The following is a 9887-nucleotide window of genomic DNA, read 5'->3' as shown; positions in this document are numbered from 1 at the left end:
TTCCACCCTTCTCACGTGGAGAAGGCAGCCCCTGACACAAAGGTACCTCTTCTCAGCCTAGTACTGGCATGGGCTGGCTTCCAAGCATCCCTCCTCCCATCTTCCTCTCACTCACTGGCTTCTCTTTCCTCCAAGTTGAAGTCTCTAAAGTTGGCATCTGCTGTAGACCTGACCCTTAAAGCTATATAAGATCGTGCCCACATAAGTATGTATACACACACACACACAAGCAATCTTGGAAATGTGCAGTAACAAACAATATATCTTCCCCCACTAAGAAGTAAATATAGCAAGTGAGATGGAATTTGATTCCCTGTGTTCTTCAGGTGTTGTAGAAATAATGGCTATTACTAATTTAGTTGGGGATCAGCAGAACCAAAGGCAGCTAGAAATTCACCACCTCTAGCCTAGGAAAGTCACTGCCACAGAGTCTCATTTTCCCTTAAAAAGGCAATGAAACCATCCTCCAAGATTTAATTGGTTCAGGAGACTAAAAGCTCAGACAATTGACATTAATGGAGTCAACACACTTTTTTGACTTGGCCATCATCAAAACAAATGTGAATGCCAGAGTAGGTATGCTTTTGAACCAATGGTTGAATATCCTTTCAATATTATCGGGTTTTGTTTGTTTGTTTTTGTATTTTTTGCCTTTTGGAGGGCAATTGGGGTTAAGTAACTTGCCGGAGGTTACACGGCTAGTATTTTCTTTGCGTGGGTAAGTGGGTACTAAGTGTCTGAGGCCAGGAACCGAACTCGGGTCCTTCTGACTCCGGCCCGGAGCTTTCCTCACTTCGCCACCTAGCTGCCCGGTAATGTTATCCTTTAACAAAATTCCTTACGTTAAAGGTTATATGGTCTACACGTGTCTCAATTCCAAACCCAACTATCAGATTTAGGCTTGATTCAAAGCAGCATTCTGAGATGATTCTTTGAGTTTAGATGGGAGATGCAGTAGGATGAAGCTCTGCTGGGGTTCAGGAAGCTAAAGGAATCAATCAACAAGTTTTTATTAGCGGATTCCCATGAGCCAGAATTGTGCTAGGTGCTTTTAACAAGAAACACAAACACCAAAATAAAACAGTCCCTGCTTAGCTCATACTCTGGACACAACATGCCTTAGAAACTGAGGGATCAAGAAAAGCCTCATATAATCTTGAGATGGTGTCTGAGCAGAGCTTTGAAGCAAACAAGGGATCCCAACAGCTGGAAATAAATAGGATATACATTCCAGGTATGGGTGAACAGCCTCTGTAAGTGAGAAAGGTAAATGGTGTAGAGTGGGATAGTTGCACTGAAAGAGCACTTAGAATCAGACAAACTGGATTTTAGCCCCAATAACTAACTAGCTTTAACTGGTGTCTCTCTGGGTCTCATTTTTTTTCTTGTTCCTCCAATGAAAAGATTGGACTTCTGGATGTGGACATCTTGGTAGTGTGGAGAATGTGCTGAGCCTTTGGTCAAGTCACTTAACCTCTATGAATCTTCATTCCCTCATTTGTAAAATGAAGGAGATTGGGCTACGTGGCCTCTAACATACTTTGCAGTTCTTTCTTTCTGACCTTTTGATTTTACAATTTCCAAGATTCTATGAGTTCTATGAGCGCTGATAGCTGGAGATGCTATTAAGACAAGCAGAAAGGGTATTGAGGGATTGGTAATGTCTATATAATGAAAGAATATTTTTGGTGAAATAACATTTTATTAATCTTGTCTTTAATGCATTTTTGAATAGTAGATAAAATATTCATCCCCACAAGATGTGGTGCCCCAGCCCCCACCCTTTACCAAGAAATGTCTATCAAATACTTCCTACTCTCCTAAAACTGATCAGAACAAATATATAAGGGGTAGCATGATGGTATTGGCAGCAAGGTGGCTCAGTGGATAGAGTGTGAGGCTGGGAGTGAGGAAGACTCATCTTCCTGGGTTTAAATCTAGTCTCAGACACTCACTAGCTTTGTGACCCTGGGCAAGTCACTTATCCCTGTTTGCCTCAGTTTCCTCATTTGGAAAATGAGCTGAAGAAGGTAATGGCAAATCACTCCAGTATCTGCCAAGAAAACCCCAAATGGGGTCACAAAGAGTTGGACACAATCAGAAAATGACTGAACAACAACAACATTGCATTGCAGCTTGTTCATGCCCACTGCAGGCCTCTCTGTTTCCCTTTGGGTAATCTTCTGAGGTTCCCAGAGACTCCCAGACGTCTGTCATTGAAGGAAGAATATTGGCGATAAATAGATGGACCTTGGTTTCTGTAAGAAGCTTGGAGTTATTCTATCGTTTGTTAATTTCCTACTAGGTTCTAGATATGGTGCTAGGTGCTAGAGACAGATAAAATGGCATAGTCCTTGCCTTCAAGAAGCTCCTATTCCGGGGCGGCCAGGTAGCGCAGCGAGTAGGAGCACCGGCTCCAGTGTTGAGAAGGCCTGGAGATCGAATCCCGGGCTCAGACACTTGGCACCCACCCAGAAACACCTGGCCGTGTAACCTTGAGCAAGTTACTTAACCCCAATTGCTTAGGGGCGGTCAGGTGGCTCAGCGAGTAAGAGCACTGGCTCCAGTGTCGGGATGACCTGGCTCAAATCCGGGCTCAGATACTCAGCACCACACCCAGAAATAATAACTGGCCGTGTAACCTTGAGCAAGTTACTTAACCCCGATTGCTTTATATAAAAAAAAAAAAAGAAGCTCCTATTCTATTGGTGGGTAGACAATATAATAATAGTATTTACATAGCACCCTAAGGCTTGAGAGCCTTGACCACTTAAAGTACTTTACAAATATTATCTCTGTTTATACTCACAGCAATGCTGGGAGGCAGGTATTATCACCCCCATTTCACAGATAAACTCAACAGCTAGTGTCTAAGGCTGGATTTGAACTCAGGTCTTCCTGACTTCAAGGCCAGCACTCTATCCATTGTGCCACTTAATAGATCTATATGGATATAAACAAATTAAATTCAGGGAAGTTTTCAGAAGGAGGGCAGTAAGGGTTGGAGGGACCAAGAAAGTGGAAAGATGATGTAGAAAGTGATACTTGACATGAGTAGTCAGAACCTTGTCATTTCAAGAAAGGCAATCCAGCTGGGTTTTCTCTTCAAAAGCATAAGGGGAAAGAAAAGAATTACAGGAATGCAGGAGAACAAACAAAATCTAAGTGACTTTAGAAGATTAGAGACAGGTCCATCCACTTTGGATATTCATTGCTTCGTTAATTCACATAACTGAACCTATATCCTTTTTGACTTTTTTTTGTTTTTATAACACAGATTAGCTGGAGTTATGTAGTTGATTGGGTAATTATTGGCCTTACAATTATAGTTATGTAGTTGGAATCAATGTTGTTCCTTTGATCCTGGCTTGTTAGAGTAGTTGATACTGCTTTTATAAGTTTTCCTGTATTTCTCTGGATTCTTTGAATTCATCAGATTTGTTATACTGTAATAAAATTCTATTACATGCAAATAGTGTAATTTGTTCAGCTGGTCCCCCATTAATGGACATTTCACTGGTCCGTTTTTATTCGTTTCCTCTTAGCTATTACAAATAGTGTTCCTAGCAATATTTTTGTGCAGAAAGGACTTGCGGGGGGGGGGGGGGGGGGAGAGACACGCAGTTAGGTGGCACAGTGAATATAGCACTGGCTCTGGAGTCAGAAGGACCTGAGTTCAAATATAACCTCAGACACTTGACACTTACTGTGTGACTTTAGGCAAGTCACTTAACCCCAATTACCCTGCCTTCTCCCCTCCAAAAAGGAAAAAAAGAAAGAACATTTTTTCCTTGTCAATAATGCTTGGGGGCATGGTTTCCACAAAGGAAAAACTGGTCACACTATTTTATCTTCATTTGACAGATGAGGAGGAGGAAACCGAATTTCATAGTATTAGAATGGTTTGTCAGTGGTCACATAACTAGTTAGTGACAAAGACAGGACAAGAATCCCAATCTGACTCAACCTGGAAGCATGGTCTACCGTATGACATGTGTGAATTCAATTCCTCGAAGCAGCCTCCTTGAAATAGGTTAGCTGAGATAATAGGCATATTTGTAAAACTAGAGGGGATATAAGAGATCATTTAGTCCAAACCCCCACTATACAAATGAGAAACCCAGGGAGATTAAATTATTTTCTTGGTTTGGACCCAGGTCCACTGACTACAGAGCTGGTGCTTTTCTCTCTGTAGGAGGAAGTCTTGTCCAAGATGGTTTTTGTTTGAAGCACCAAATAGTTTACTAACCTTCTCACATTTCTGATTAGCTGGAAGAATCCCTCCCCTCCCCCTTCTTCCTGGTTGGAAGGTGGGGGTGGGGAATTGGTCTGTGCAGACTTTCCAGTAAGTAAATGAAGAAAATCATTGTTCCACCATTCCCAACTCCCAACACAAACCTTAGGGATTTCATCAGTAGCATACATCTAGTATTTTCAGAGACTCTTCTAAATTTCCGATATTTTGGCCCATTCACGTTTAAAAAAAAAAGAATTGTTAACTTATATGGTCCAATTTTGGGTTCAGAAAACAAGGTCATCCCTTTTGAAACTGTGACCATGAAAATTGCATAATCACAAGACCAAAGCTGGGATATATATATATATAAAAAATTCTTTTTTGGGGGGAGGATTGTTGTTAAGGAAGCAGCTGGAGGGGAGATCTGGAAAGGAGGGGCCCCAGGGTGTAGAGAAGGGCTGGGCCTATAAAACTAGGTTCAAGTTGGTAGGACCAAAGGCTCCTAAGTTTAGTGTTGGAAGAAACCTTAGAAGTAGTTCAAAGCCAGAATTTTACAGATGAGGAAAATGAGTGTTACCCAACAGAAGCACGGAAAGGGGACGTGTCTGGTGTTAAGCAAGGACCACCATTAACACTATTACACATATTTGTGCAGAGTTTCAGTTTCCAAGGCTTTCATATGTTGTATTTACATTCCATTCTCCCAACAGCCCTACACTGCAGAACTGGTTATCTCCATATCAGAGATTCGGGCTCTGAAGGTCAGAAAAGTAAGGCGACTTGCCTTAGATTTCACAGGCAGCCCCCCTGAATTCAGATCTGCTGTCTCTCCACTACCCAGCCCCAGCCCTGATGTTCTTTCCATTACACCGCCTCGGCCCCCCCAAACCTTGGGACCATCACCCTAACTTAAGGAGGGGGAAAGGAGTGTTGAGTGGGCAAGCAGGAAGCTCAGACTCGGAGAGGAGAGGCAGGTCCTTGGCTCAGCTGCCAGTCTCCCCAAGCAACAGCTTCAAGGGTGATCGATAACAGTTCGCGTTTCTATAGCGCTGGAGAGCATGAACACGATCTAGGCCCGCGAATTGCAGCGTGGCAAAGCCAGTTTCGTTTCCTCCTCTGTTGCCCTTTCTTCCTAACGTGGGGCCTAGCACATAGTAGGCGCTCCATAAATGTTTGATGAATTAAGCCGCATCGGGGGAAGGACAAATACGTGTGTCATCCCGGCTCCCGGGAACCCCTGCTGCTGCAAGATTGCCCCGCGGTCTAACCACAGCGTCCGCCGAAGCTCCGGTGCCTAGTCCCGAGCCGGGACTCCGGGAGCCTTCGGCTGTCCCGGGCTGGAGCCGGGTGGGTCAGGACTCCGAAAGCCGGCTCTGGGGATCCAGCCAAGCCCGGCCCCCACCCCTCGCCACACCCATTTTCCGAGGAACTAATACATGTGCAGTTGGGTTAAGACTCTCCCCCCCGAGAAATTCCTCTGAACTCTGTGGTTAAGAGCATCAGCTTCCTGGGAAGCAGGAGGAACTGGGCCGAGGGAGCGGGGTTCCGGCGGCGGCAAGCGCGCAGCGGTCGTGCGGGGCGCTGACTCGAGTCGGAGGAGGCACGGGGGGTGGCGCTGGCATGAAGGGCGTCGGGGCTGAGAGGCGGACCGGCGGGCCTTAAGGATGTCCGGAAAATAGAGCCCGTGCAGACCCACGGGGAGAAAGGAATAGGCTCCGAGGGCTGGAGCTGGAGGGGGCCGGAGCGGGGCGGGAGTGGGGCGTTGCTTCCTCCCCTCCGGAATAGAAACCGAAAGCCCGAGGGGAGGAGCTCCGGACCCCGCCTCCCGCCGGCCCCTCCCCACGCCAGGCAGCCTCCGAACCTCGGAGATTTAAATAGATTGCGCCCTGCGCTGTGCGCGGAGCAGACGGGAGCTGCGGCTACAGCAGCTGCACTGGCTCCCAGCCCCGGACTATGCGCCTGAGCGGCCCCGGAGCTCCCCCGCCGCCCCGCCCGCGGCGCCGAGCCGCGCCCACCCGCCTGGGAACCAGGTGAGCTGGAACCAGGGGCGCCAGGAGCCGCTGGACCCTGGGGAGGGAGGGAGGTCCTAGAGCCGGGGGGTCTCCGTGCTCTCCTCCCGCCGTGCGCCCCGTGCGGGGCACTTAGGAGCGGGATCGCCAGCCCGGGACCGGGGGGCCGGGCACAGGGATGGCTGGGTACCTTCTCCTGCCGGGAGCCGGAGGGCTGGGGCTCCTGGCCTGTCCGCATTCCAGCCTTGGCCGCAGGGTCTCCTGAGTTGTGGGCCATCCCTCGGACCCTCCTGGTCCCCTTGTCCGCAGAGTCCCGGTGGCGGGTTGGGGGGGGGGGGGGGGAGGTGATGGTTGCCAGTGCGCATCGTTCCTTAGCTCCTGGCCTCTGTGGTCCCTGTACAACATTCTGCAGGAAGACTGAGAGAACCCTGCTACGGGGCCCATGGCCCCCATCGGGCCTGCCCCCCTTAAAGGCAGCTAGCTAGCTGTGTGAAAATTGGGAGTTTTCCCCCCCGCTGATTTTCAAGAACTGTCCCAGAACAAGCTGTCTTGCATCTTATTAGCCAGCAGGGGGGGGCGACGAGCGATGAGAGGAAGGTCTGGGCTTGTGGCCAGGGAATGGGGGGTGGGAGCCAGGGAGAGGGCACCTCTCAGGCTCCAGGACACTTGCCGTAATCTAAAGATATAGATGTTTGTACTGTACACAGCAGCCCAGCCCACCCCCTCCCCTCTGCTTAAGCCATCCTGCAGAGAGACAGCAGGCTTGCTCCCCAGGCTCTTCTCCAGCTTAGATGAGCATTGGCATCCCCATCCTCTGCCACCCGTGGACCAGGAGCGGAGCGCACAAACCTCCTACAGGGATACCCCAACCTAGGGCAGACTCTGTGCTTGGCACACTGTCCAGCACAGCCCCGCCTGGCTGCCTGCGCTCAGGAAATGTTCCCCACTCACTCTGCCTCTCTCTTTCTTTCCCTGTCTCTCTCTGCCCTTCTGTCTGGGATTTCAGAGTAGCTGCTGCTGGAGTGGAGCCCGTGCCCGCCGCCGGACGCTATGGGCGACCCCACAGGCTGGCCCAGTCTGTAGAATGGTAGCACACAGTAAGGTGGCAGCCGACAATGCAGTTAAAGCAGACACAAGAAGAAGACTCAACCCTTCTCCTTCTCCGTCCCACCGGGCTGGCCGGGAACATCCCAGCCCGCAGCCCAGACCCCAACACGGCCTGGCCCCTCAGCATGGTGCGGTGGCCCTGGCGGCGACGACCCAGGGACAGGGGGACACTCACTTCCGAACCTTCCGCTCCCAGGCGGACTACTTCAGCATCACCCGAGCCAGCGCCCTGCTGGATGCCTGTGGCTTCTACTGGGGACCTCTGAGTGTGAACGTGGCCCATGAGAAACTCAAGGCTGAGCCGGTGGGGACCTTCCTGGTCCGGGATAGCCGGCAGAAAAACTGTTTTTTTGCCATCAGTGTTAAGATGGCTTCAGGGCCCACCAGCATCCGGGTCAACTTCCAGGCTGGTCGATTCAACCTGGATGGCAGCCGGGAGACCTTCGACTGCCTCTTCAAGCTGCTGGAACATTACCTGAACTCTCCCCGAAAAATGTTGGTGACCCCCCTGCGACAACTAAGGGTACGACCCCTGCAGGAGCTGTGTCGAAAGAACATCATAGCCACCTTTGGAAGGGACAACTTGGGCAAGATTCCCCTAAATCCTGTCCTTAAGGACTACCTGAAGTCTTTTCCTTTCCAGATATGAAAAGATGGAAGAATGTGGTGGCAGCATTAACTATGGTTGTTTTTTTTTTTTTTGAGGGAGGGGGGTATTGGTTTTGTTTTTCTCTTGGGTAGGGGGCATGGCAGTAAGAGGGAATTGAGGCTGATTTGGTGGGAATGGCTGAAAAAAAGAAGAAAGCAAACCCCCCTCCCCAGGAAGGAATGTCCTTGGGTGGGGTTGTCCCACTGTCTGGGCGCTTCTTCCCTCCTGCCTCAGGGGTTATTGAGGCCCATTTATTTTTCTATTATTTTAATGTATTTGGGACAGGGACCTGTACACTTACTCCCTTCCCTCCTCATGTTTACAAACATCAAATATCTTTGCACAAACCAGGGGTTTGGGGTCTCTGGCCTAATTTTTCTGCTATGCAGAAACTTATTATTTTATATTTTTAAAAGAAAATAATGTAATAAACTTTATTATAAAAGTTTTTTTTTTAAACAAAAAGGTGAAACATTTCTGATGTGTTCATTACCTTGGAGTTAGTCTGCCTTCAGAGAGTTTCTGGGGATGGATTGGAAGGGATCCTGATAGAATAAACACTAGTAATGGTCATTTGTCCTGGGGCTGCTTCCTCAAATGCCCTAAAGACACCAAAGTCTTTGAGAAGAACAAATTGAAGGGTACTATGAACGCTAAGCAGAATCCTTGGATCTGGTCTAATACCCTGAAAATACGAGATTTTGACAGCTAACTTAAATGGTTGAATTAACTAGGGTCGTCCTTAATAGTTCTATAAACCACCTCAACTATCAGGTGAAAAAAATCCTGCTGACTGGTTCAAAAGATCCCATACGATGTTTAAGCTTCGGGTAAGAGTAGAATGATTTCTACAGAATTCTGGGATGGGGACAAGGGCATAGTCTAGCTTCTTCTGTACCTCTGCATTGACTCAACATTTTTGTTCAGGGTAACTTTTTTAAACAATGGCAGAGGAGCCAAGGGAAAGGGACTGAGGTTTGGAAATGGCCACTCAAAACCTACTGCCTGTATCAACAGCAGCTTCTCGTAGGGAGTGTGTATGTGTCTGAGGTCTAGGTTGTGGGGGGCTGTAGTGATCCAGGAAATTAGAATCTGATGAATGGCTGGTGCTGGGAACCAGCAAGCTCAGCAATACAGAGAGCTGTTAATTGAGTCATTTTAGGGTTTGGGGTTAAGCAGGCTTTATGCTGCATTTCACTTCATTTTTGAAAGTTAAAATGGCCCTCTGGAGCCTTCGACATGTTTATAATGTAGTGTCCTAATATTTAATAATACCTTTCAAACTGTAAAGTGCGCCATGAAATTAGCTTTGGGGCTGGAGAGCAAGAGTCGCTGTGGCATGCTTTTGGATTAAATAGGTTTCAGGCTCAAAGGTTAAGAGTGGCCAGAGAAGATTTAGGATCTCTTAAAGCTTTCTCAAGTTGACCCATTTTAATAAGTGGGGAGTGGTAGAGAAAGAGCTGACATCTTGTCTAAAGGGCTTCTCTTGGGAGCCTGAGCTATTTTGTTTGTTTCCAATTCTCCCCCCAATGTTCCAGGGTTCTTGTCCTGGGGGATGAGAAGGAGGGGTGCTCCGGGGGGAGGGGAGTGATTAGTGAACTTTCTGCTTCTTAGTCTCCAGGTGAGAAGCTTGAGCATGGACTCAAAGGTTTTCTGAAGGAGACCAGAGTGAAGGCCATGCACAGGGATCTAATTATTTATAATGCCCATTTAGGAGGGGGGGAGGGGAATTGGGATTTTTAAGGGTAAGGAAAATAGCTTTAAGGGCATTATTTTATAGACTGAATATTTAGAAATTGCTGTGTATAAAAAAAGGCCCAGCAAAAAGCCAACATGTGACCAGCTGGTTTCTTTAATGTGCTGCCAAAACTGAAATCTTGTGCTC

General features: G+C 48.0%; 1 protein-coding gene across 1 annotated transcript; it reads left to right on the top strand.

Annotated features, from left to right (window-relative positions):
* The first annotated feature begins 6099 nt into the window (after positions 1 to 6099).
* SOCS1 (suppressor of cytokine signaling 1) lies at positions 6100 to 8467 on the top strand. Its single transcript, XM_069085919.1, has 2 exons — positions 6100 to 6267; positions 7253 to 8467. The coding sequence occupies exon 2, from the start codon at positions 7331 to 7333 to the stop codon at positions 8000 to 8002; it is 672 nt and encodes a 223-aa protein (XP_068942020.1). The 5' UTR covers positions 6100 to 6267; positions 7253 to 7330; the 3' UTR covers positions 8003 to 8467.
* The last annotated feature ends 1420 nt before the right edge of the window (positions 8468 to 9887 follow it).

This window comes from Petaurus breviceps, unplaced genomic scaffold, assembly GCF_028583685.1.
Source record: "Petaurus breviceps papuanus isolate PSGF00001 unplaced genomic scaffold, PetGlider_PUasm1.0 118, whole genome shotgun sequence".
Lineage (NCBI taxonomy): Eukaryota > Metazoa > Chordata > Mammalia > Diprotodontia > Petauridae > Petaurus > Petaurus breviceps.
This window is presented reverse-complemented; position numbering and strand designations above follow the sequence as displayed.

Coding starts and splice junctions, on each gene's coding strand:
- SOCS1 (XM_069085919.1), top strand. CDS start 7,331: ATGGTAGCACACAGTAAGGTGGCAGCCGACAATGCAGTTAAAGCAGAC.